This window comes from Orbicella franksi, chromosome 8 (genome assembly GCF_964199315.1).
Source record: "Orbicella franksi chromosome 8, jaOrbFran1.1, whole genome shotgun sequence".
In the NCBI taxonomy this organism is placed as follows: domain Eukaryota; kingdom Metazoa; phylum Cnidaria; class Anthozoa; order Scleractinia; family Merulinidae; genus Orbicella; species Orbicella franksi.
This window is the reverse complement of record NC_138152.1, coordinates 27776399-27804004: the sequence shown is the minus strand read 5'-3', so window position 1 is coordinate 27804004 and position 27606 is coordinate 27776399. Positions and strand designations below refer to the sequence as shown.

The window sequence follows — 27606 nt, the reverse complement described above, 5'->3', positions numbered from 1 at the left end:
CAAACAACTAATTATATCTTGGAATTTCATTCAACAGACACAGTGTCGTCACTTCGAACTGTCAATTATAAATTCCCATAAATGGGGTGATGTTTTCAATAAGAACTTCAACCATTTCCGTTCACTGTCTGTATGTCCTGAATTGTTCGCCCATATGTGCCCCGGCATTGCTGCAAATTGACCTCCGGGAGTGAATTGAGCATTTTGATTCTCGTCGATTCTTTGTGATAATAATCATTCGAACAGCAACCTCTTTCGACCGTAACCGGCTAATTCAGCCATCTATTTCGTCCACCTCACTACACGGCAGGTTTTGTGGCAGATTAGGCAGGTTCTCTCAGTGTACTGAAGTATAGAAGGTCACCAACGTTTGGCAAGGCGAGTGTGTGAAGGTATTGTTTGCTTTTATTCAGCGTTTATTACAAGACTGTCCTTTTACTAAGTCGTCCTTTGTGCGAAAGAGTTTTGCTTTGCCAGGAATTAATTTGCGACTTTACTGCGGCCATATTCTGCGGCATACAGATATTTTTACCTTGAGCAACGTTGTTTCTTTCAGTGATGACATCATAGCATATGTAATAGCCTGTATTAACTTACATTTCACTGATTTTGTAATTTCGTGCAAGTAAATTCTATCCAGTAATTCAAAGTTATCATATATTCAGATTGCTAACGTATGCTTCAGCAATACGTCTAGTCGAATTTTGTTTTCGCTTTTAACCAACCCGTATTTCAACAATTCGGCATGTTACAGTATAATTATTATTTATTGCTAATATTTTGACGTACATGTTGTTCTTCAACCTGATAAATTTACTACCCTCAGGGGGCGGTTCTGAAAAGTTCTTTCACAGCCGGTGATCAAGTCGAGAAAGGTTTTCTTTTGTAGAATGTCTTTTGTATTTGCAAATCCGCCGCGATTTAGCGGTCATTTTAAGTAGAAGTAAACTTAAATCAAAGCAAATATGCCTGCCGTGCCAAGTAATTACTAGCGTTTAAGCAATTACCATTACAACAATTTCAAAGGACTTGTGAAAACAAAAATTGAGTTGCTAGTGAATTAGCATCTAAAACAATAAAATTAGCTTCATTTAATTGCATTTCAAGAGCTTTAATCCCATAACTTTGGAATACTTTGTAAAGGGGAATATTTTCTGCGCAGGAAGTTTGTAAGCTTTGTAAACTCCATCAAAATGGAAAGTTGAATCAAAACAAGGAATATTGAATGAGTCGGTTTAAGTCGTCAAGGAATCTTACCCAAGAATAACATTTATATGTCACGGAAAAATAAATAACAACATCGGTTGTTTTTTAGTTCTGATGCACAGTACGGGACCAATACATAAATATTTCAGAATAGCACCAATATTTTTTCGACTAGATTAAAGGACTCGGAGAATCAAAAAGAGAATTAAGTGTTATCCTAGTGTAAATTTTTAGCGTAAATCGGTGTTTATCATAGATTTTTGCCAGACATTATTTTAGAAGACTGACTTAACACTTTTGCTCTACTGTCCTTACTTCACTGTTCAATTGACAAAAACACACACACTCTTCCCCTGAAAGGTTTCCAAACGATATCATGGAGCGAGAGGGGAGAGAGGGGGTAAAGTCACTCTTTTCTCTCACCCGCGCTCGTAGACGTTTCACCCTGTTGATCTGACTGGGGGTGGGGTGGGGGAAAGGACCGCTTAATTTTTGCGGCGGTTACAGTTAAACTCCGGTTATGATTCTTTTTTTTTTTTTTTTAATACTTGTTGGAATTAGGACCATTTTGATATATTATTTGCTTAACGACAGTCTATTTTAAACTTCTCAAATTCGAAAACCATAACCTACGAAGTACTGTTAAGTCTACAAGCTGGTGTAATAAACTCCATAAAATAACCAACTATAATTAAAATAATGAAGTTTACTCTTCGGTAGCGAACTGTTCGGTTTCGAACCCGATTACTTGTTTTTCTCTGGATTCATCTCTGGGTGCTTGTTTGTTCGAGAATACTAGATAATCAGATTTTTATTTCTTGGTGATTTCCTCCTCCTTTTTTCCACAAAAAGTCTAAACAGTCAAACTTGGTTACTGACAGATTGCGCCTTCCACAATACGCTGGAGAAAGTTGAAAACGCAGCTTTATTTCTACAGTTAGGCCTACCGTCCGCACTAATCCGTCGCGGAAATGGAACTTTGAAAATGCTTTTCAAACCGGAGAAATCTGAAAACGCCGGGAAAAAACATTTTGAAAGTTGAGCTTTCTCGTGTGATTTCCCTTAACGACTTTTCCTCAAATGATTTTTGATTGACCGAGTTTTCCTCAAAAGGATTGTTGCGTTTTTAAATTCCTCCGGCGTAGTGTGGACGGAAAACATTTGATGCGTTTTCGGAGTAAAACCACAGTTTTCAAATTTCTTCAGCGTAGTGTGGACAGGGTTTCAAATGTTTCAGACCGAAAGGAACACTCTTCGCCATATTCGCGTGTTTAAAAACCCGGAAGTATACTTTTCGCGTAACTGAAAAACCGGAAGCTCTTCTTTCTACACTTTTCTGCAGACTTGAAACTGGAAACTCTCCATTCGTACCCGTCAACGCCTTCTATCAGATGCAGACCGCATCATCTCTCGGGAATCATCTCTCTCCCGGGGCTTAGGCTGACGGTGGGAGATGACTGGCATCCCCGGGTCGTCTCCAACGGGATTCCCTGATACCGGTCGGGTAGCAAAGGAGAGTCCATGGTGATATGACCCTGTATACTGCATATATACCGCTAGGATCTTGCAAAAGCGTCCCGTGTGGAGATGAGTAATGAGAGATGGTACATTTTATGCAAAGGGCCTTTTTTTGGAATCCTACCCTTTCGGAGTTATTTTGCCCTCTAGGCTTTGAAATTCGGGCTTAATTAATTTGAAACCTAAAATACGCAGTCAAATGCAATGTTTTTTTTTGTTTGTTCTTGTGCGCTAAGTTCGTGTCGGAAGTCTCTGACACTTGGCTGTAAAATGTAAAATTGTAAATATTGTCTAAAACTAGCTGCTGTTTATTTTCCTAAACGCCGTGATTTTCTCTTTTGACCATCTAAGACTTTGGTGAACCATTTCCACACGGGAAAAATAAAAATGTCTCTGAATCGGTGTTTATACAGCCGCGACATTTTTTGATTATTAAAAATAGTCTTCTTTGAGGTATTTATTTGAGATGCAAGTAACATTTTACCGTTTCAGGCGGCTACGAAATCCATACGACGAGAGCATATATTTAATGCTCTTATTAAAATATGCAAGAAGAAACGTGGGGAAAAAAATTGTCGGCAAGAAAAGAGATAATTTGAATTTGTTATTTCTACCACGGGGACAACTTCCGAATTATCTTAATTTAATTTCATTGTTATTCACGGCTATTAGCAAATGTAAAAACTCTGTATTTCACATAAGAACAACTGAACATTGGTTTTGATTGGTTGAATTTTTCCCGCCATAAGCCTCGAGACATAACACATTTTTGACAGCGAAAATCACCAAACAGCTGTTTTTTCAATTCGCGTCTACGACGCTAAAATTCGAACATTTCTGAGTTTGTTCTATGCCATGGAAGCCAGCGAGAACCGATAAACAACCGAATAACTGTCCTTTTAGAATTGCTTGACGGTTTGAACAGTTCTCGTCCAGTTTTCTTGGTTCAACAACGAGATTCAAGATGATTGAACTTCTCCGTGCGTTGAAGAATTTTCTTCAATCTTCGTCTGGGTAAATATACATCATTTATTTCAGGTCAAAGTGTTTTTCCGCTTCTTTCAAAAACACCATGTTTTCAAGCAGCGTTACCCTCACGTTGCAGACTGAAAAAGAACTGAGAATTATTTTACCTTTCGATTGCCTTTCGTTTCTGTTGAATGAATGATCAAAAGTTTATTACATAGGGCTATGTAAGGTCTTAGGCTCACAAAGTTTATAAGTGATTAGTCCTTACATAAGCAAATTTGACAACAACATTTTCTGTTACGTGGCTCGATTATTTTTGTCTTGATCACACAGAAAGAAAATAGAAAATGTCAGTAGACAATATTTGTTTTTACTATTTCGTCCTGTGTAAATTTAGTTGCAGAGAAAATAAGCGAATATCTTTTAGACATGAATTTGCAATAGCAAACCAATTTTTTTTTTTTTTAACGAAAATGAAAATAACAAGGAATTTTAGAGATACATTGGAAGAGATGGAATAATTTATCACCATCACTTTCGTGCTTTTTTTCTGGAAGGCTCTGTGCGGCACTGTCAAGTGAGCTGAATATTCATTGACATTTTTATGTTTATTTTGAAGTGGTCGCTACACGCAATGAACAATATTGTTTTCAGAGGCCAATTGATTGCCTTTCTGTCAACAGTATTTTCCATCGTGGTTGAGGTGCGAACGCGAAAGGCACGAAGCAACATCGGTAAAATATTCTTAAAACTTTTCTCAACAGCCAAACCCTCTCCACAAGGACAACGACAAATTTGAGATGTGACAATTAACTCGCTTTTAAGTCACAGAACTTATTAATCCTGATAAAAGCTTTCGGTACAAAACGAGGTTCCTTGATAATCCCCTCGCTTGCAATGCGTTTCATTATTAAAAATGTTTGTATACCGAATAACATAATGACGAGAGTTTGGCATTGAAAACTACTTCCATGATAAGCCGAGAAAGATCCGATTTACAAAAGGTGATTTTCAACAGAATACGTAATCGCCGTATCGAGAACTTTCAATGTTTACCCTCATAGACTGACACTTACGCGATTTGAATAATTCCTGGGCGTTTCCAGCAACAGGTGGTTTCGGTCGTTAAAGATATTTTTATTTCTAATGAATTAAGCCGATTCCAAACTGTTCTTGTCGCTGCACTCTCCCTTTCCCCGTGCTATAGAGGTTGAACTCGAACGCGGTTTCGAGGCGACGCGTTTTCGTGTAGTGACAAACATTTTGAGCTCTGTCCACAGTAATTCAAAGCCTCCATTCAAATGTACGCTGTTTTCGATACTTTAGGCCCTGTCCACATTACACCGGAAGGATTTGAAAACGCAGCTTTATTTCTGCAGTTAGACCTATCGTCCACACTAATCCGTCACAAAAAAGGAGCTTTTCGGAAACGCTATTCAAACCGGAAGAATTTGGAAACGCCGGCATTGCGTTCTAGTGAGGACGGAAAACATTTTGTAAACAGAGCCTTTTGAAAACTATGACATTACGATAAACGTGTGATTTCGCTGTCCGAACACGGTTTTCCTGAAAAACAAAGCCAAAATGACCGTGTACTTTCAAATTTCTCCGGCGTAGTGTGGACAGAGCGTTAATTGCGGACATTCGACACGCACGAAATTGGTATGGACAGGGCGTGGAGTCCGAGAAGCGAAGTTCGTGTTGGAACTGCTAGACCTTATGGTATACTATCATTATTTTACATTATGGAAACCTTTTTCTTTCATAATATAAGGAATACTTGGCCAATCCAGTTTTAAAATCTAAAAAAATTGCTCTCAATCTGAACTGGCGATTTTTTCGCGTGGTAGTTGCACAACGTGACAGATTTTTACCAATCAGTGTGACGAAAAATTACTGCTTGCGTTGCTCCTCCGGGTGAGTCATGCAATGTTTTCTACAATTCGTTACTAAGACGACAGAAATCGTGTGCTGAACCTCGGAAATATTTGTATTGAACATATTATTGTTTCTACATGCTTCACCGATCACAAATGTTGCTTTTGAGGTTAGTTGGAGAAGGAACGAGCTACAAATTCAATTTGCAAATGTTAAATGTAACATAATTTGATTTCAACGAAATATTGAGCAAAAGGTATTTAATACACTCCCAATACTCAAGTAATGATAGTGCCAAACAGGTGTTGTGTGAGCAAATTAAACTTGTAGCGTGACATTGGTCACGCAGTACCCACTGATTTGATTTATAATTAGTGAAGTAAGGCATACTTATGGTTTGGGGACACCATGATTAAAAGAAAGTACAATCTTCTGGCAGTTCTTAAAACAAATGCTTTCAGCGAAGAAGAAAGGTTTAACACTTCTTTAATTGTATTTTATTCTTGAGTTCCCGCTAATTTATTTTAATATTATCTTCATCAACAGAAAAATGCCCTCGGTATATCACGAGAACTGCGGAAAACCAGGACCAAAGAGCATTGACTATCTTCCCCCACCAGAAGCACGCATTTTTAAATCTCGAAGCGCTCCGAATTCCCCGTTGTTGGGCGAGCGGAGACCCCTTTTCCCCAGAGCATCTCCTCGCCTCACTCGAGGACTGAGTCAGCTGTCTGACAAAACAGCCGGTTCAAAACCTACAAAGTCTTCCAAAGTTGGGCGAAGCAAATCTTTCCATGGTAAAGGTATGTGCTTATATAACTGGACTTTTAAATTCACTGCATATCGCATGGGAGTTTCGAATTCTACGTTTGTTTTTCACGTCTTTAATCGCTTGCTTCTTTTTGAGAAAATCAGGAAACGTGAACAGGTAGTAAAATGTCTGTAGAATGTGGTTAATCTTAGGAAATCTCCATAGGGAAAAAAGTGTAGTGATGGATGCAATCTGGAAACGTTTACAGAAGGTGTAATAGTTTATATCAGAAGCATATCACCTTGACAAGGTGACATGCTTCTGTTTATTGAACCTGTAATTAATTGCTGTGATTTTCTTCACCAACGCAAGGAGTAATTATGTAAGAGATAAGATATGCCTTTGTTTGTTTGTATTCCTTATATGAAGTCGTCTTACTTAAGGAAAAAAAAATGCATCAATTTCTCCATGGCCACGATGTTGGTTTAGACTGAGAACGTTCCTCCAGCATTTTCTTCGTTCTTCTCCAGCATTCAAACCTTAATTTTTTCCGTAAACTTTCGTTTTGCCTCAAAATGCATTTGCATCAAACACAATATTTTGGCTTAGCAACAAGCCTCCAATTAAGTCATTAAATCAGTTTTAAAATGCTTAACAGCTAGGGCAATTTAAATTAAAACGTTGAGATGCTGAGTTTGTAAAATGGCGAATGGTGTATAGGATCTTACAGCATTGAGATATAGTTCTGTGGAATGTTTGTTACTCTGGGCTCGATAATTTAAGTAAATAGCTGCCGTGCTAGTTTAATACATTGGTTGTTTTTCCAACATAAGACAAAGCAATACGGGTCCTTGGCTTCATTCCAAACAAAACTGGTCCAGTTCAATACAGCCCTCTCTCAGTCACGCAACACTACGCTCTTATCGTTGCGTGACAGAAAAATGGGCAGAACACCTTCCATACCGTGTGTTTACCATCCCCTGTTGATCCTGAGGAAAGAAAGGTCGCTTCCCTTCGGTGTCTCTCGCGAGTCTCCATGATTCCTATTCTTGGGTCTATTAACACGAATCCACAAATCCTGCAAAAGGTTTTCAAATTTTGCGCGAGGAGTAGAGCGAGGCTATTAAATTGCAAGACCCGTTAAAACGAGACATTTATGCGGCTGGATCTCTGGAACAGATGCAGGAACAGCAGCAAGGAAGGCGAAAGATTATGGAAAAGGCGTTTCGCCCGATTGGTAGCGTTTTCTAACGGATGAATGCAAGATTTAAGTCCCGAGCCAGTCCTGGGGTGAATACCAACAGAAGAAAAAACATATAGTGGTGTGTGAGGGGGAAAAGGTGTTGGCTGTATTCTGTTATTGGTTGGTTTTATGCAGCCATTATTGGGTTGTCACGCAGTCGCTCTCGTTACCCGGGGGGCCGGGAAGTGTTGCGTGACGCCCCAAATGTTGAATACTGGCCGTGACTTTCTTGTTGAAAAATTGAAATAAAATAAATTTTGTCATAAATCATGAGTGTTTCTCTCCGTTCAGTAGTTGCACCTTCCTTTAATATATTCTACTCCTTCTATTTTTTATTGTTTAAGGCGGGGGTAAACATGAAAGGAGAAATCCTTCTCAAAATATCTTTTAACAAAGGCAAAAATAACTCGTTTTGAGCTTTGAACTTACAGTAGCAGAAAGGTTTCTCAAGATAAACTTTAATACCTTAAGATCCAAATTCCGGCAAAAACATAAATTCCATCTTTTACAGAATTTTCATATCTAGCCCCGCCTTATTTTTTTCCGGTTTCTGTTAGTAATCTATTTCATTTTTCTTGCACCCATGGCCAAAGCGCCACCCAGAGATTTAACATGATTTATTTTCAATTTTTTCGCTTTCCATCATAAAACATCGACCCTCCCTTGTTTCTTTGATTCTTGATACGTGAATAAATCCGTCGCTCGTTGAATAATGTGCACAAGAGCGGATGGAAAAAAAAGTCCTAACCCCTCCTTAGACAGTGATATTTTGGTATGTTTTCGGCGTGACGTCATTAGCAACTTTGCGCCTTGCGAGCAAGCGATGAATTCTTCGTCGCTCGAGCTCGGCGAGAGGTCAAATTGTTTGGCCTGCTAAACTGCGGTAAACGTGATGACTGAGTGTCATAAGTGCGGCAAACTAGTATATTTTGGTAAGCTGAAGCTTTTAAAAACAAAATCCCGCCAGTAGATTGCAAAATCATTCTTTTGTAGAACTACAGAAACGATAAACAACTTTGTTCCATCCGGACTCAGCGGCGAGCGGTCAACGAAGTAACAACATGATTGAGACTCAGGCCATCAAGTTTGTGATCTATTTATATGGTATTTTGCAGCTGAACAAAGAAATTCTCTTGGTAAAGTGTGGCATCCCGGCTGTTTACGATGTGAGGAATGCGGTAAAAGATTAAATCCGGGCCAACATTCTGAGGTAAGGTACTCGAAAGCTTCATTAGGGCTTTATACGCAGACTTCCAGAAATCGGTAGCCGGCCGGTAACTCGTGATAAAACCCTCTTGAACGTAAATTGCAATAGCAGAGAAAAGAGCTATATTTTTCAAGTCTTTGATTCTCAAAATTTAAGCTCAAGCAGCTGATATTCGTTCGTCCTTTTTGCGGTAGTTCGGGAAGCTTTCTTATCATGGGATTTGAGGTAAGCTCTTTGTCGAAGCGTTGCCAAAATAAGCTTATAACAAGTTTTGTTTTTTCAAACTTTTGAATTTAGATAAACCGTTATATGGGATGTGCAGTTTTCGGAGGGTTGTCTTGACTCAATGCTAATTTTCGCGGCTTCGAATGATGTGTCAATAATATTGTTAATTAGATCTCTGAAGAGGCGACCACGCAAATCTAGGAAATTTTTCACTTTGTGTTTATTGTCACATAAAATGAACGAATTTAATCCCTACAAAGCATTGCCGTTTGCCTGAGGCAGGGTGACAAGTAACTAAACAACTGACTCTTTTGATCAGTAGATGCGATAAAATTTGCTTAATATATGTGCCTGTCAGGCTGTGTCAATCTATCGAAGTGCCCAGTTTGAACAGTATGTCCTGCTTTTGTTAACTTTTTTCCGAACCGAGTGAGACAGGAATTAAATATAGTACCATGAACAATTTTTAAATCTGGTTATTAAAATTAATATATTACTACAGTTACCTCCTCCTCGCTCCCTGGAAATTCTAAATAATTGTATGACATAAACACTGTGTCCAGAAACTGGACAGGGCTTTTAAAATACTCTAAGTCTGAAAGAAAATGGTCCATTTATGACTATGTATTCCTTGTGTTACCAGATGAATACAATTATTGAGAACTAGCCATAAACAGGCCAATTTGTGTGATATTCAGGCCAACCATGGGCTAAAGGGAGTCGCTATTCAGGCTAGCCGGACACAGAGCACTGTAGTACATTTGTTTAAAATAATCCATGTCTACTTAGCAGTGAATAGCACTCCCGGCATCTTGTGACGAGCAAAGGTTATAGCTTGAGTGGCACATGGTTGGCCTGTCTATGGTTAGACTTTGACTCAGTTATTGTTATGGTAACACAATGTAAAAGGAAGATTTTCTGACTGTGCGACACAGAATATTTTGAAAATGATGTCTGGCTGCCGGACATTAGACACAGGGTAAAATAAATGTATACAATTCTTGGTATAATTAAAAATGTATATAAGCATTTTATCCTTTCTTCAGGTAATTTGAAGAGTTTCATTAGAGAATGTTTCGTACATCATATGTTGTAATTTTTTGTTGTGCTCTCGCCGACTGTTGTGACGTGTTTGCATTGTGTGATTCTTAGAAACATTTCCAGTTATGTTTACATGTAAAGTAACTGCAAAAAGTTGATCTTGTAGTTAAACACAGCAAGACGTTTTTATCTCAGGGCATGTTATGCTAAACACTGTACAATTTTCAATGAACAAAAAACTCAATTTTGCAATAGCAATGGAATGGGATATCTTATCTTCAAACTTTTTTTTCGGTCACTGGTTTCTTACCAAGTAAAACTGACTTTGTGTGGTAGAAATAGATAGTCCCAGATCTAATGAACCTGTAATAATTGTAAATAAATGTAGAATTGATAATTTTAACTGAAAGTCTGTGCCTTGCACAGCATTGTTATATTCCATTTTTTGTTTGGAAAGTCCATTCCAAGATTCCAGTTCCTGATTTTCCATTTCCTGTCGATGATGCAATGTGTTAAAATATTAACTCATTGTCCTTGATCAGAATGGAAGCAGATGCCTTTCTTCTGATTCAACGCAGAGTTCCTCATCTTCTGTCGAACTGGGTGGTAATATGCCAATCTTTTGCCTTTATTTGTGTTTCTATAGTAAAAAGATTGTGCTTAGATCTTGAAGATTGAGCCATGTTTTGATACTATCAATATTGAAGTCACAACAGCATGCAATAACAAATGTTCAATAGGTTCTTGCTGATAAAAGGTGTAAATGACATTTGATTTATCTTGACTGAATTTAACCAGTTAACCAGTTGGTTAGTTCATGATTAGGATAATGCAGTATAACCTCAATTTGTGGGGTGGTTAAACCAGAATTGAAATCATTGTATGTTGACTTATATGTATTAATGTAATCATTACAAGTTAAAATTCTTCAGTCTTCAGAGTCACAAATGGCTTCTTTCCAAGACTGTTTCTTGATTTTATTTTCAAGGGAAAAGAACACATATATGTATCTAGGGATTTTTCATTCAACCCTAATTAGTTTTAGTTCATTTGCTATTAACTCTTTAGAGTGAAAACATTTGATACTCAGTTTTCTGATGAAATGAAATAAGATATACACACACTGTGATGTCTTGATGAAATGTTTGATAGAGCTGTCTGCTTCAACAGGTTTTTCATGTGTCAAAACCTGCCTGTTAGCTTAGTGTTCAGTCTAACTTTTGTCTGTTTATTGATTGACATATTGTGGTCAGCTTAGTTACGTGAAAGCTTAGGCAGAAACATAATAATTATTATATTATGTTAATAAGGTGTGTGGTTGTGATTTTCATCCATGTATGTTGAACCTTCAGTTCTTGTTTGGAAATTAGAGCAAGATAGAGCATTCCTAGACTGAAATTATTGTGATATAACACAACAGCAAAAAAAAATTATATGCATGTCTGGTTCAAGTGAATATGATCTTCGCTTGTTGATTTTAATCCTGAAATATTTTGAACATGCTATAATTGTTATGTCAATGGTGTACATGTCATAATATTGGTTAAGTATTTGCATGGGTGTGTTGCAACATAAAAAAGAAACATATGTAGTAGCTTTTAGCCTATGTATATATTGTTCACAGAATATGAGTTGTTCTCATGACAAGTTTGAATTTGAGTTGTTAAAATTCTATTCTTGGACATATCAAGGGTAAACCTTAAATGTAGGAAATTAGCTGAATAATTTGTAAGGTTTGAAAATACCATACCAGACATTTAATCTAGTTGTCTGCCCCAGGGTCATGTGTGGATCACAGATTGTTATGTTCATATGTATTGAAGTTGTTTTTGATCACGTAACTCTCAGCTTTAATTTGCTTTTGAAGTCAAGTCAATTTTTCATGAATATCAACATGGCTTATAGTAACATGACTTTCCTTGAAAATCTATAATTAAAATCTGGAATAAATTTATTGGTTTGTTTGATTTGTGAGGTTGTAACTTGTTTAAATCTTTAAATTATTTACTTCTGAAAGGTAAGACAACTCTGCAAGTTATCTAAAGAAGCTGATCAGCTGGTCAATTCGCCTGGTGCCCAGCCCTTAATGAAATCCTAGTATCAGGCTTGCTTTATGAGTTATTCAGATCTACTGTATCTCACCTAAATACACACCAAAGGTCGACCAAAGTTGTGTGATATGCAGTTGAGGCTTACCAGAAGGTACAATCAGGTATATAATTCAATGATATTTGTATTTATTTTATAGCACAGAGGTATTCCCTACTGTAATATACCATGCTACAGTTTGTTATTTGGCCCAGGTGGATATGGCAGAGGCGGTACAGAATCATATCAGTATTTTGCAGATGATAAGCTTACGCCAGCAGAACTAGATGCTATAAGGTATATAAATTGCAATTATTATATATCATAATTATATCCAGGTAAATTATTGCCTGAATATAACAATGATTTTGTTTTAAGTATAATGTTATAGTAATTAATATAATAATTGTTATATACATTGTTATTCAGGCTTTTAGCCAGATGGGTGTCCAGGCATCCTGTGGAAGGCCACTTTCTGAAGAAAATTGTCTTATTTTTCATATGTTGAATTATAAATTACTCACTTGAGTAGGCCCTACAGTACATTTTGGATGGCCACTTTTCAAATTCTGGCTGAAAGCCTGATGTTATTATCCCTTGCCAGTAATGTAAATCAGGTACTTGTGAAATTTCATAACTACATGCACCACTGATTGAGTAAAAATTGTCTTCTCTATAATATCAACTACTTAGTAACCATGAATGGTCCTTTTTTTCCGGAAAATCTCAAATCAAGACCTCGGCTTACTGTATCGAGTGAGCAATAACAAGGTCAATAGGCAAGGCAGAAGCTTGCTTTGTTTTTGCAGGCCTGTAATCGGCTTGTGTGCATTATGGAAGAATAATGCCCCAGAAGTAGCCAATCAGAGTATGTGTTATATCTGTTACCTGATGTTTACAAACACAAGCCATATAAATTTATTAACTCTATCTTGTTTTACTGCATACTTTAGAAATGAAGTCATACCCAAGTTGAGGGAGTATAACATATTCTTTGAGGGAAGGAAAGCTCTGCAGTTAACTAGCAAAGAGGTAATGTCTTCACAAGTTACAAGAATCCCTTTCTGTTTTATATACTGAATATTTGTTCAGATGTATTTGGTGACCCTCAACTTATGATTTTTTTTCTGTTAATCCTTAATATATAAATGTATTACCAGTCACCCTGATATACACCTGGAGTCTCAAAGACACATCATCGAGCTTGATGTAATATCGCTGTCAGAAGTGGCTCTGTTTAAGATTGGGAATTTGTTGATAGTCAAGAATAGTTGTGACTTGGATATTTCATAATGTTATGCTAGAGTATTACTTTCAGAACCTTGAAACATTTACAATAAAGAAACATGTTTTAATTTAATAAATTATGTATCATGCATGGTTCTATAATAAGTATGTGCTCTCGCATCACATCTTTAATCTGGGAGTTCAAACTGAAAAATGGAGGGTGATCTACGTGCATTCTTGCTTTTGTACTCATTCTGTTGTTTTAAATTAATTCATCTCATTTTGGCATTTGACTTCTCAAGCCCTTCTGAAGCCATTTTACTTCCTCTCTGATTTGAGGAAACCATGAGTGTTTTGCCTCATGTTCATAATAAACCTGTTTCAATTACATGTATAGTGATTTAGCAGTGTGCAACATGATGTGTGAAAACATTTCTAAGATGCACATGCAATTTGTGATTGACTTGATGTGTTTCAGCCAATTTCTGAGCTGTCTAGCAGTTGTGAAATAATGTGTGTGCAAATCGTAGAGAATAATTTAGGGAAAACATGTATAGGGTTTTTGGACTGTGACTGAACATCTTGGCTATCTTTGTATCTGGTCAGTCAAGGCTGCATTTAGCTAGAGAGGAGGCACAGAGTCATAGACTGTAATCCCTTAAGATTCTTCGCATTTTGACCTTTTTAAAAATTTTTTCGAAAATATCTTCAAGAGAAGGCATAAAAAATTAGCATTTCAGAGCCTCTCAGTTTTAAAATTTTCTTGAGGATCCTCCCTAGAGGCTTGTCCCTCTGGCATTTGAATCAGTGTCAGCCATCTGCTTCATGAAACAAACCGTCTACTCCCTAAATTAATGAGAACGCTGAACACAGTAAAATCTCCCTTCTCCTGTCTCACTTTTTGTATATTTATTTAATTAATAACTTTTTCAGGTTGGAGGCAGGCTTATTCTTGAAGGCGTTCTCAAGATATACTGGGGATTAAAGGTGCCTGTTACGCTAGCAAGCCACAACCTTTCCTATTGGAGGAGACGCTCTCAAAAAGAGCAGAATGGTTATGCAAGAGTCTTAGCTGCTAAGAACAAAGATGGCATTGTGAGTATATTTGGATGAAAATGTTAGAACCAACAGCTCGTCTAGCAGTGTTGGCGCTTCAAATGTGATTGTCTATAGCATGAAGTTTCTAGCCAGGAGTATTGCTACTCAATCCCTTGGAATTCAATGCCATTCATTCTTGTATTAATGATAAACCCCCAGAACTTTTGTCAGGTCAACCCAAATAGATTTGCTGGTCTGATGGTCAGTGTGCTGGACTCCTTACAAATGAAGGGCTGCATGGAAAAAAGCCATAAGTGACTCTTGATCTCATGTCGAATTCTCCTTTTTTCATTGAAGGACGTGGAAACTAATTTGCTAGGAGAATCTTCCAGTCTATCAGATGTCACTCAGGGTCTTTTTTTCATGCCCATGAAACCCTGCAAATAACCTTCAAACTGCCATCACATCATACATGTAGTTCAGACAATGATAGCCTAAAACTTGGCCTTTTACTGTAACTAATTACAGTGTATATAACAGTGTTTACATATCTGGCAACCATTTTATACCATTTCACGTTTTAAAAAGTTTACATAGTAGGGAATGGCAGATCTAGGGGAGGGGACTGGGGGTGTCCACCCCCTACCCCCCTTATTGGTGAAAACACATAAGGTCCAAACAGCCAAAATAATTTGGGTCCTGGAGAGGGCCTGGAAAAATTATTGTGCCGTTACCTTATAAAGAGGTGTGGATTGGCCACTGCAGGGCTCTGTGGGATGACCATGACTAAATGTGTGTTTGGCTGATCAAAATCACAACACCTCAGGGATTATGGACAAAAGTGACGTGAAGTGATGATCAAAATGTTTTGCTTTAAAACAGAGACCAAGAACTAGTAGCTTGGAGAAGGTTCTTGCCAGGCGTCGTTCCCTACTAGTTAACAACAAAAATATCCCAGATGCAGGGGACCAGAGAACCATTCTGGATTTTACAGTTCAGGTGAGAGCTCTTGTATGCAGTAAAGCCTGGTTCACACTTGTGAGATAAGCACCAGTGTAAGGGTAAGTATAAGCATATGCTAGTGTATCGCAGGGTTACTCCCCAGCATTGAATTTGTTGGTACCCATTTCTCTACCTGGATAGAGAGAGGCACCATAAGAATAAGTGTCTTGCCTGAGAACACAACGAAATGCTTCCTGCCTGGGCTCAAACCTGGACAGCTCAATCAACTTGAACAGGAGTTGAACACACTAGCCTTGAAGCACTGCACCTCGACACACTAAGTGCTAATTTACATACAAATTGCATACTTTTAAAAGAGACATGATTTTAAAGTTGTTGTTTGTTTGCTGTTGAAAGTCACCTGAAGGCCGGACAACGTTTATTCCTCCTTATGGCACCTCAACAAACCTCCGAGTCACAAGCAGAACAAAAACAAGGGAAGTCATTAAAATGCTGATGACTAAATTCCAGGTTTGTTTGTTATTATTTCCAATTTTCAGTTACGTTTCCTGCTTTGTTATATATGCCTATCAGTGGGTGAGATGTACTAATATTTTCCTGTGCAGTGATTGGGTACCCCAAAAGGTAACTGATGGGGCTACTTGAGCAATCAACGTACAGTTCTTGCTTGGATTGATTCATCATGTTCCACAAGAGAAAAGGACTTTTTTTCTGCAATACACAAGAATCCATTAGGATTGTCATTGTTTATTTTTGGTTCACCATAACTTTGGTGGTTTTCAGCCTTAAAAAGCTTATTCTGATCTCAATCTGAGATATAATGGCTTATAATCTCGTGATATTCCTCTGTCTGTGTTCCTTCCATTAAATAAGCTATCGCTGGGCTCTTACAGGGTAGGAGCATTGACAGCTTGTGCAGAAAATTTGCTAGTTCTGTGTATGCAGACTCTGGATCTTGTCAAGGAATGTAGGCCTTTTCAAGATGATGCCAGTGTAATCATGTTTATGTGCAGGAAATATGCATCTGCCAAAATGCAGTACGTGTAATTAAGCTTGAGTTGTCTTTTTCTTATTCAGATAACAGATGGGCCGCAAAAGTTCCACCTCTATGCTGTGTATGACAATGGCTGTAAGTATTATATATATAATTATGTATTTCAAGGTTGTTCTTGATTTGTAACAACAACATCAAGAAAGTATTATTATTCCTGATAATTTTTCCCAAAACCACTTATCACGATAATTTATCAGTAAACATATTGGGTAACAGCCTCTTAATTTTTGTAACTTGTTTAGCAATCAGACAACTACGGAATGAAGAGTTCCCACTTTACTGTCGACTTCTCCTAGGACCTAGTGAGGTAAGACATGATAAACACCTGTTTCTGATTGTGAAATAATAACAGCAAATCCCAGAAAATGTTTGTCATGAGAAACAAGACAGTACCATTCATCTTGAGACTTTTGATTTATTTTTGCATAATTTGCACCACATCAAAACCAACACTTTCACAGGATATCATGTTTTGGTCAGAAGGTGCTTAGGAATTTTATCTTATGTTCTCTTCCTTGCATTTCTGTGTTGGTTAAGTAGCATATAATGATTCTATTTAGTGCCCCCTTCCCACAAGCATCCATTTGTAATAAATTTGTAATAAACACTCCCATGCCATTTTGTTATTGAAAGGAGCAACGTCACAGTTTGCGCATCTTGAAAAATTTGGCCTAAAGTTTTCAAGTTTTGAAACATCTTCTCCATTCTTGTTTCTACATAGTGTATTATTATCTCTTTTGGTGTTTTTCTATCTTAGTAAACTACTATTTTCAAGTTTTCTCCAGTCTAAAGGTAATTTTGTATGTGGCCAAAATAACTCAAAATACTGTGACTGAGCTCCTTTAAGCACTCAGTCTATTTCAATAATTTCCCCGCTTCTGGTAAGTACCCCTGTTGTTAAGCAGACATTCAAGACATTAACACGGAATAGACTGGTTAGATTAGGACTGAATTGTGATATCTCCTGTTGAATCAAAACTTATTGACTTGGAATACAACTGTATACACTAAGTCTTCTCAAGCAAATGGTGTTCTGACTATGAAGAACCTTACTGTTACAGTTCTCTTGTTCCTGTTTCTTAAAGTTGTTTTCAACAAGGATGTTTTGGTTTTGGACCACCAATTTCTTTCTGATGTTTGGCAAAAAGACATGAAGTGAATCATAACAGTTTTCTTCTAATCTGGTTGTAACTGACACTGAAAATTTAATGTTGTTTTGCAGGAAGCAGCCAAGATATTTGTTATGGAAGCTGATGACAGCAACAATATTTCTCATGAGGTTTGTTTACATGAACTGCCTTGGAGACAACTCTCTTTTTGACCACTTACATGCAGAAGTTTCTCTTCTTGGAACTTCAAGATATATTCTGTCAATGCAAGATGTTGACTCCCACCCTCTTCACCTCTATAGGTATTTTAAAAGGGTTAAAATGGACTGCTGAATGATTATTTTACAGATAAATTCTGTGAAATACTGGTAAAATATACAGAGACTGGAACTCTGTTGCATTAGACAGCTAAATGAGCCGTGGATGTATTTTACTTAAATTGGTTAATAGTTTGTCAAGTTTAAACAACTGTGACAGTGTTTGGATTTCTAAGCTTTGCATAGATTTTTATGATTTTATTGTTCTGTTTTTGCCTTCATTTTAGTTTTGATTGAGAAGATAGATCAGATAATCGAGACCATGTTTTTCCACATCTCCAAACACCTTGAAGTTCTATAAAAATATTCCTCTGAATGCCATAGTTTCAACCCTCTTCTCAGTGTTTGGAAATGTGGTAAAACACATCTACCTAACAGTGTCCTGTGTTTTCTGTTGCTTTGTTGTTAGGTTGCGCAGTATATTCACTTTGCCACGCCTGTGTTACAAGCCTTCCTGGATAAATATCAAGAAGAGGAGGAGAAGGAGGTGGAGAGAGTAAAACAAAGGTACTCAGCTTTGATTTCTTCTTGCACTAGTGAACATCAGATGAGTTGTGGAAGTTAAGACTGAAATTAATTAACTTATGGTGTGTAGTGCTGAAATTAACCCTAGAACTGATTTGAAATCCAACAGAAAACAAGGTTGACTGAGGTTAATTTAGTAGGAGTACATGTATTTTCTTTAGCTGTGATTTGACACATTTTTGGGATAGAATTTGAGATGGCGGTTATCTTTCTCAATACTGAAATGTGATTTACTAAGTATCTTCAATTTACAGTTTTTCATACCATAATTATTACTGCACCCAAATTTGCAGTTAGATCGACAGTCAGAAGCCTCTGTCACATATATTGTACTGATGTCCTGCAATTTCAAGTCACTGAAATAATATGGCCAAATTTTGGTGCATTAAATATGTCATGTATGTGTTAACTCAAGATGATTGTATTTTCTGGTTACTCCTCCATTTTTAAGGGCATGTGTTTTATTTATTAGCAGTTTACTGAAAAACGTACAAAGATATAATAAAATTAGAGTTGTGTGACATTGCAGTGTTGCTGACATCATTATCATGGTAAAAATGACAGTTTTATTGCGGCATGAATATAAAGAAGTGGAACTATCATTATAATAGATATAATTGCTTGTGATCTCTGGTAGCCTTTGAATGTGCAAACTGACTCTATCTGTGCGAACTATTTACGTGAGACCACAAACAAATACCTATTATACTAATTCTGGACACTAATTTATATTCACACTGTGATAGAACTGTCATTGTTACCTTGATAATGATGTCAGCAACATTGAAACATCGGACAACTCTAATTTTAACATATACAGGCAAAAACTAACGATAGATAAATCCGACGTTTCGGCGACATCTTGGCGCCATTGTCAAGGGAAACTAATTAAATATGCGATTTCAAGAGTAACTAAGAGTTCAGAGTTTCTAATTTGCATAAGTTAGACAAAGACTTTAGCGCGAACTGAGTCTGATTGTACATTTAAACACGGTCATAATTGTTTAATGAGTAACATCTCATTAATGAGACAATCAAACTTGTTGTGGCATTTTTTCAACACGCTAAAACAATTGCGAAGGTCATCCGGAATCCTGCCTGCGTGTCTATTATCATAGTGATTGCGCACTGACGAGGTCTTGCTTCTATGTCCATCAACGCGTACGAACAGATGGCCACGGGTGTAACCGACATAACCAGCATCGCACTGGTCACACTTGAAGTTATACACAATGCATTGTTGATCAATGAGCTGAGGCTTAGGTTCGCTTGTCGGGAACTCCTGGGCAATCTTGCGGCTTGTAAACACCGGTTGAACACTGGTCTGCAGCTTCACACTGAGATCTTTCAACTGTGTCTTCATGATATTAGCAGACTCCTGGTCTTTAAAGGGTATGACAACCCGAGTAGTGTTTTCTGTCGTAGATCTGGACCGTAATGAGGGCTGGTCAGCGACCTTTAAATTTAGGAAGGTTTTGACAGTGGAGTCAACAAGGTGCTTGGGATATTTCTATCATCACAAGGATCCTCCCTCACGCTGTGGCCCAGTCTCTTCGTCCAACCGGTTCTAGACTGGCACACCTGTACGGGTTGCCGAAAACACACAAGGAGAAATTAGCCATGCGACCAATCCTATCAGCGACTAATACGTATAATTATGCTCTGGCGAAATGGTTGGACAACAAGCTCAAACCGTTGTCGTTAAATCAGTACACAGTCACGGACATTTTCGATTTTGTGAACGAACTACCGCGAGACCTCAACATAACACCTGGTGACTTGCTGGTGTCCTATGATGTGTCCTCCTTGTTCACGAATGTACCTTTGGATGAAACCATTACGATTCTCGCAGACAGAGCCTTTAGAAACAACTGGTTTAATTCCGAGTATGATTTGAACATTTCAAAGCAAGACCTTATTGATCTTTTGGGTGTGGCCACCAAGGGGCAGCTTTTCCAATTTAATGGATCCCTGTATGAACAGATCGACAGAGTAGCGATGGGGTCACCCCTTTGGCCCTTGCTAGCCAACGTATTCGTGTTGTCTATTGAAGAGAAACGAGATGTTGAGGGTAAGCTGCCACCTTACTATCGTCGATATGTTGACGACACATTCACTGTGATGCCCGATTTGTCTACAGCTAGGGACTTTCTTAACACCCTCAACCACGCTCACCCCGCCATCAACTTCACTATGGAGGTCGAAAATGATGGAATGCTTCCCTTTCTCGGTACTCAACTCCTAAACAGAGCGCCTCGTATTGAAACTAAAGTGTTTGTGAAGCCAACAAACAGTGGTCTGCTTCTCCATTACCACAGTCATGTCGATAATAGGTACAAGCGCGGACTATTGACAACTATGCTCGATCGCGCACATCGCCTGTCTTCGTCATGGTCCTACTTCACTGAGGAGTGCGAACGACTGAAGTCTGTTTTCTCTAAACTGAAATATCCCAAGCACCTTGTTGACTCCACTGTCAAAACCTTCCTAAATTTAAAGGTCGCTGACCAGCCCTCATTACGGTCCAGATCTACGACAGAAAACACTACTCAGGTTGTCATACCCTTTAAAGACCAGGAGTCTGCTAATATCGTGAAGACACAGTTGAAAGATCTCAGTGTGAAGCTGCAGACCAGTGTTCAACCGGTGTTTACGAGCTGCAAGATTGCCCAGGAGTTCCCGACAAGCGAACCTAAGCCTCAGCTCATTGATCAACAATGCGTTGTGTATAACTTCAAGTGTGACCAGTGCGATGCTGGTTATGTCGGTTACACCCGTGGCCATCTGTTCGTACGCGTTGATGGACATAGAAGCAAGACCTCGTCTGTACGCAATCACTATGATAATAGACACGCAGGCAGGATTCCGGATGACCTTCGCAATTGTTTTAGCGTGTTGAAAAAATGCCACAACAAGTTTGATTGTCTCATTAATGAGATGTTACTCATTAAACAATTACGACCGTGTTTAAATGTACAATCAGACTCAGTTCGCGCTAAAGTCTTTGTCTAACTTATGCAAATTAGAAACTCTGAACTCTTAGTTACTCTTGAAATCGCATATTTAATTAGTTTCCCTTGACAATGGCGCCAAGATGTCGCCGAAACGTCGGTTTTATCTATCGTTAGTTTTTGCCTGTATATGTTTATCTAAATCATTGTTGATTAGAACTCTAATTTTGTTTTATTTATTATTTCTATTTTCAGCTATATGTTATATCGTCAGAAGTTGCAAGAGAGACTTGCAGAAATCTCCACTGCTGTATAACGAAACGCAACTGCCTGCTAGGATTTCATTTTTTTTTTATACTATAATTCTAAAAGAAATATATTTATTTATTTGTTTAAATAAAATTAAACCTAAAGGTAACTTAATAAATAATTATAGATGTTCTTAGACTACAAGTAGTCCCTCTTTCGCTTGGTCCATCCAGTGTGTCTGCGAACCATTTTTTTCATGCATGACTGACCAAGCAAAAGATGGACTATATTCGTAGTCTAGATGTATTAGGCACTTTTCTAAAAGAATTACAGGTCAAATGCTAAGAGTTCTTTTTGTAAAAAAATGTACATAGCTTCTTGTATGTTAACTATCGAAATCAGAAAATTGTGAACAGAAGACTTATTGGTGGCATGTTGTTATGTCATACGGTTAAACCAATCAAATACAAGATGAAGAAACAATGAAAGCCACCTGTAATATTTTATTGTATGCAGAGGTTTAGCCTATCATTGGATTTGTTGTGATACACTTGTTGAAAATTTGAGAGTTTTCAAAGCCATATTGCACAAAAAGTATTTACATAATATGTCAGGCTCAAATTTCTTGTGACATTTTTCAAATTGTGCCACATCCTTTCAACATTTAGAGGTGACATTTTTTGTGGCTTAATTAAACACTGACGTGTCTATAGTAAGCTAATAAGGCAACTATTGTTAACAAAGATATTTCTCCTATAGAGTAACTTAGAGAGACAAATACGACCTTCCGTATGGTACTCTTGCGATCCATTTTGTGAGCCTGTGTTCTTTGCCTGGTTAAAAGAAGGGGAACAATGGGTCTCCCAAAACAGCTGGCAATTGAACTCATCCTTGGGATGAGTATAGGTACAGTAAACACCTGCATAATTATAAGAGCCTATGATTTCGGGTTTCTGGCTGATCTAGTTCTTACTTACCAGGTACTTAGAGAGAAATCAGCCGGAAAAATGTTCTTAAACTGGAAACGACATTTAAATCCTTCCAGCTATAGCTCAGAGTTATTCAGTTGGACCTGGCTAATTTGAACTCGGTTATTCTGAATTCTGAATTCCCCATTATTTCAAACTCCTTTCAGTTATTTACTATCAGCTAATTCGAACTCCCGCTACTTTGAACAATTTTTAGTTCACTGCGGGTTTGAAATCGCAGGTTCAACTGTAGTTCTTTAACATGAGTGCTTTCTTATTCTGGCATCCTCTTTCTTTTTACACAAGTACATGTTTTATGTATCAGGCTGAATAATGGTTCTTATATATATGGTGCTTTGTTTGCAAAGTTTCAGCCTGATGTTCTTACCCCACTTGTTTTCATATGCAGGTGCTTACTATATTTTCTGGTCCTACACATGTGGTGTGGTTTTTGTCTCAGCTGTGGTTTTGGCAGGCACTCAGGTCAAAAATTCACAGCACTCTAATTTGGCCCACGTGAACAAACTGCAAGAGAGATGAAATTTGATTTCTCCTTACTGACTTTGCATTGTCATGCAGATGGTGTTGAGAATGAGGGATATGATCAAAACCAAAAATTCTCAAAACTTACATTAAGAGAATAATGGCAATCAGTAAGGAGAAATAAAATTTTGATCTTGGGGCCGATCCTTGACAACCATTCTTTTAATTTGTAGATTATGAAAAAGGAGAAAATATAGGAAAGTCAACACTAGTCTCTTTACAGCAAGAACTCTTGAATCATGAACTTTTGAGATATCTTGTACAAATTTTGTGGTTTAACCCTTTCAGGACCAAATGATTGCTAAAAAATGCTGTTTTTAACTGTAAAATCAGTTTTTTGGCTGTCATGATGCTGAATGGGCCTTAGTTTTGCTGAAAAAGCTATCTTTTTGCCTAACTGATGGTCAGATTTCCCCAAGATTAAGTACGAAAGTGAAGAGTATTTTAATTTGGTGCATGTGCATAGGCCAAAATTTGGACTGATAACGTTGTTTTTCAATTTGCTGCGTCTGAATGCTGCTGATATCCAAAACCAACTGTTGTGCAGATAGATCTATCCTAGCTCTACCATCTGCTTATGGCTCCTTGGGCGTCAAAGGGTTAAATTATAGAAGGAAAGCTCTTCATAATTATAATGTACAAGATTAGAATTTTGCATAGTGTTAAATGCTAAATACTCTTGCTAATATATGCCCTTGTACAAGAAAATGTCAAGTCTTCATGGTTTGATTGTCCATTGTTATTGAGATCAATCAATGAATGATAACATTTATTTAAAGTTTATGAGGATTCTGAAAAGCATATTCACCAAATCCAAAGTATAATCGATTCTTACCATTAATTGAATATTTGAAAGTGTTAAGTTTTATTAAGACATGCTGTACTGTATGTACATGTTTTTTTGAAAGAAATATTAAACCAATCGAAATTGAGAAAATCGAGTTGTGTTTAATTTTTAAGGTTGGATGAAATTACAACTTAAGTTAGATCAGTTGGTAGTTTAACAGTGATGGGTAATGTTTCAGGGGACAATTTTGCCAGATCTTGAAGCATAATAGCATAATTAAGAAGAGGCAACTCAGGGAGTTTCATCATCATCATTATCATCATATCTGTCGCATAATGGCTTCTGAAGTTTATGCAGAGCCCTGTTTTACTTCATAATAACTGAGGCAGAAAACCCAAAGCAGAAGAACCCGAAAAGGAATGGGCAAGGTTAACATTTCTCAATTCTAATGAGTAAGGTCACGGCTGAAACTGGGGTGAGGAGTAAAGGTACGGTTTAAGGCTCTTGGCCCCTCACCATCTTGCCCCTTACCTTTCACCCTCCCCCCCCCCCCCCCTGCCCCTCAGCCATGTTGGACATTGCATCATCCTTTATGGGTGATGTTTTGAACACAGGCAGGTACAGAACTCCGACCCGACAGGATACTGTATAGTGTCTAACATGAAGCACTCTTTTATACGAAAAGAGATTTCATAACATTACATGACGTAGCAAATTACATTGCACCATTCGCGATTGAAGCTCTGTCCGCCTACTGGCTGGTGACAATAAGAGCGATCAGAAGACGAAACAGAAGGTTGGACAATGGGGGAATGAAGCTCCACCGTTACCAGCGGATACACTCGCTGTACATGAGCAAAAGACAATGCTGACAGCCATTCAGTTTGTTATTATTCTTGGAATTTGTCCTAATCTAGTTTCAGGTGTTGGTTTTGCCAGTAGAAATGAGATCAGGATCTGCTGTTGCTCTGAACATTCACTGTAGTATCAAGAGTGAAAGACGTTTGTTTGAATGTGTGAACACACTCGTTGATTGTATAGCACAGCGCACGTTGCATTGGGTGCTCTGGTTTTGTCTAGACATCTTGGCGATATATTATCAAGGCTGCTGATTTGTTATGCTCCTATTATATCAACTTATTTAATGTCAAATCAAGGAAAACGGATTTGACAAGCTTGGAATCCCGGTCACAGCATCACAAATGTTACTGACAACCTCAGTGATTATTTTTGTGATAATGTTGACGAGTTGTGCAAAAAATCACCTGATGTTTGAAAGGATGGCTTGGAGGCTAATAAACCTTTGGCTGAACATGATTCTGGTGATCCGAATTACAGTTAAGTGATCTTGATATGTTAGCTCCAGAACCGCCACACATGACTAGAAACAATAGTCATAAATTATTTATCACTCCATCTGAAAGAGAATTGTGTGCTCAGAATCTTCAAAGAATTCCCGGGGCCGTGTTTATCAGCCAATAGTAATAAGAGAACTTCTGACACTACAGAGGGGAACAATGAGTGTAGGGAAACAGCCAATAAAAAAAAAATTCTGTGAAAAAAATTGTCTGGTGATAATGGAAAGGTAACTGGTAATCAAGGAATGAAAGATTCAGTGTTGCCATCACAAACTCCAACATGGATGAAAAATGTTTGCAGCCAACAGGCTTGTGAAGCCAAATGGAATGAAGGCAGTGTTACTCGCATTTCTTGAAGGATCAGCAGGTACCGGTATTAAAGGAAGGGGTGCATGAAAAAAGACCCTGAGTGACCTCTGATAGGCTGCAAGATTCTCCTAGCAAATTGCCTTTTGCCTCCTTCTACATTAAAGGAGAATTTGACACGAGATCAAGAGTCACTTAAGATTTTTTTTTGATGCACCCTGTCATACAAAAACATAGGCACGCAAGGCGTGCAAGAGTTATTTTTTTGTGTGAAGTGTCGGAGATAGGAGCATTCATGGTACAGTAATGATTTGGTTTATTTGACATTTTCTCTTTGGTTGCGATGTTACATCGGTCATGGTAAGATAGCTAAATAGTAAGCCATAAAATGTTTGACTGAACAAACTACAGTAATCTGACATGTCAGATTAATGTAGATACCATCTTATTTTCTAACAGGCAATTTGATTCGTTCTTTGATACAACCCGGTGTGACACGCACACATGCATAACTCCCTCACTCACTGATCACATAACACTTCCAACCCCCAAGAGGAATTTTTGCTCAAAAATACTCAGACAAGTTAATTTAGGGACTTTTGCGCATTTTATACGAGACGTAAGTTTACCTTTTCACACAACACAACACAACACAATTTCACCGAAAATTGAAAGAGAGAAAAAAACCTCTGACACATCGAAAGTCTGATTTAATTAAATTGCACTTTAACTTGGTGCCACGCAGTCTTCAAAGAACATTTGAACAGTTTTCATACTTTTTACCTTAAAAAATATCGGACTGAAATGAATGTCATCAAATAAAACTATTAAACTGCTACTGCAGAGACGTAAAAACCATCCAGAAATGAAAGCTTTTTTGTTTAATATCCTGGAAACAATAGCCGATAACTTGTCAGCTCTAATTGAATTTACTCCCATATAAAAAACAAAAGTGTTAAGTTACAATTTGTTACTAAAGATAGCAAACATCTCATGGGAAAGAGTGGTGACGATTCGTCCGCTCTAATTGAATTTACTCCCTTGTGAAAAACAAGAGTGTCACATTACACTTTGTAACTAAAAAACAAAAATATCTTGTTATATTTGCATGAAACAAGAACAAAACAATCGTTACCTGCACTTACTATTGTAAACGTTAGAACTGTTTCAAATCGAAAGTCTCGACCCCTCTAAAACATGTCCTAAGAACTAGAAGCGACGATTCGTGACCTCTAATTGAATTTACTCCTTGTGAAAAACAAAAGTATCAAGTTACCTTTAACTAAAAATAAAAATATCTCGTTGCATTTGCATACTACGAACTCATGAACTGTTTCAAACCTCAAGGCTCATCTCGTTCATTTAACTAAAATCCTCAGCCTAACCCACAGAAAATGTTGAAGTAAACCCAATATATGAATACTTCCTCCTCTTTTATAGAAGAATGAATACGGCGGTTCTGAACTTTATCGGGATCAGATCTTCTCACATACCATTTACCTTTACAACAAGAAATTTGATTGGCTGTTCATAGTAGATCCAATCTGATTGATGTGACATACGTACATCTCTCACTCACTCACTCACTCACTCACTCACTCACTCACTCACCCATTGACCCGTAATATACTCGACGCGCCGACTTAGAGGGATTTTTTTGTAAAAAAATAACTCAAAAATGGTTATATGTTTTATGTTTCCCCCTGCCCCCACCCCTTTGACGGGATGATAATCTATCTCAGGTAAGCCCCATTCTCCCTTCCCCCTTCTGCTGCATGTAATTCACAGATACCCATATATCCTTTGCACACCTGGGTGGAGAAGGGCATTGAGAGGGTAAAATGGTTTGCTCAAAAACAACACCATAACCCTGGCCAGGGCTCAAACCCTGACCACTCAGACTGGAGTTCAGTGCATAATCATTAAGCCCTGTTCAAACAGGATATGTTTGGTGATCAAACACAATTTAACAATGTTTCATGATCAAACACAATCCAGCAATGTTTGGTGATTAAACACAATCCAACAATGTTACAGTGGCAGATCTAGGGGAGGGGCCCAGGGGGCCCTGCCCACCCTTATTTT

General features: G+C 37.8%; 1 protein-coding gene across 4 annotated transcripts; it reads left to right on the top strand.

The window, feature by feature from the left end:
• The first annotated feature begins 22 nt into the window (after positions 1 to 22).
• On the top strand, positions 23 to 24002 carry LOC145494364 (ras association domain-containing protein 2-like). 4 transcript variants are annotated; one of them, XM_081473810.1, is made up of 13 exons: positions 23 to 3738; positions 6118 to 6374; positions 8681 to 8775; positions 12287 to 12423; positions 13080 to 13158; positions 14287 to 14448; positions 15274 to 15390; positions 15751 to 15864; positions 16432 to 16483; positions 16651 to 16715; positions 17631 to 17687; positions 18244 to 18341; positions 21566 to 24002. In XM_081473810.1, exons 1-13 carry the CDS (start codon positions 3689 to 3691, stop codon positions 21624 to 21626), a joined length of 1344 nt encoding a protein of 447 aa, XP_081329936.1. In that variant the 5' UTR covers positions 23 to 3688; the 3' UTR covers positions 21627 to 24002. The 4 variants fall into 4 exon arrangements, with proteins under 4 accessions (XP_081329936.1, XP_081329938.1, XP_081329937.1 ...); XM_081473812.1 differs by having other exon boundaries at positions 26 to 378; XM_081473811.1 differs by having other exon boundaries at positions 26 to 392.
• Positions 24003 to 27606: the final 3604 nt, after the last annotated feature.

Coding starts and splice junctions, on each gene's coding strand:
- LOC145494364 (XM_081473810.1), top strand. CDS start 3,689: ATGATTGAACTTCTCCGTGCGTTGAAGAATTTTCTTCAATCTTCGTCT. Junction 15,391..15,750: donor TTCTGGATTTTACAGTTCAG/GTGAGAGCTCTT, acceptor TGCTGTTGAAAG/TCACCTGAAGGCCGGACAAC. Junction 16,484..16,650: donor TGCTGTGTATGACAATGGCT/GTAAGTATTATA, acceptor TAACTTGTTTAG/CAATCAGACAACTACGGAAT.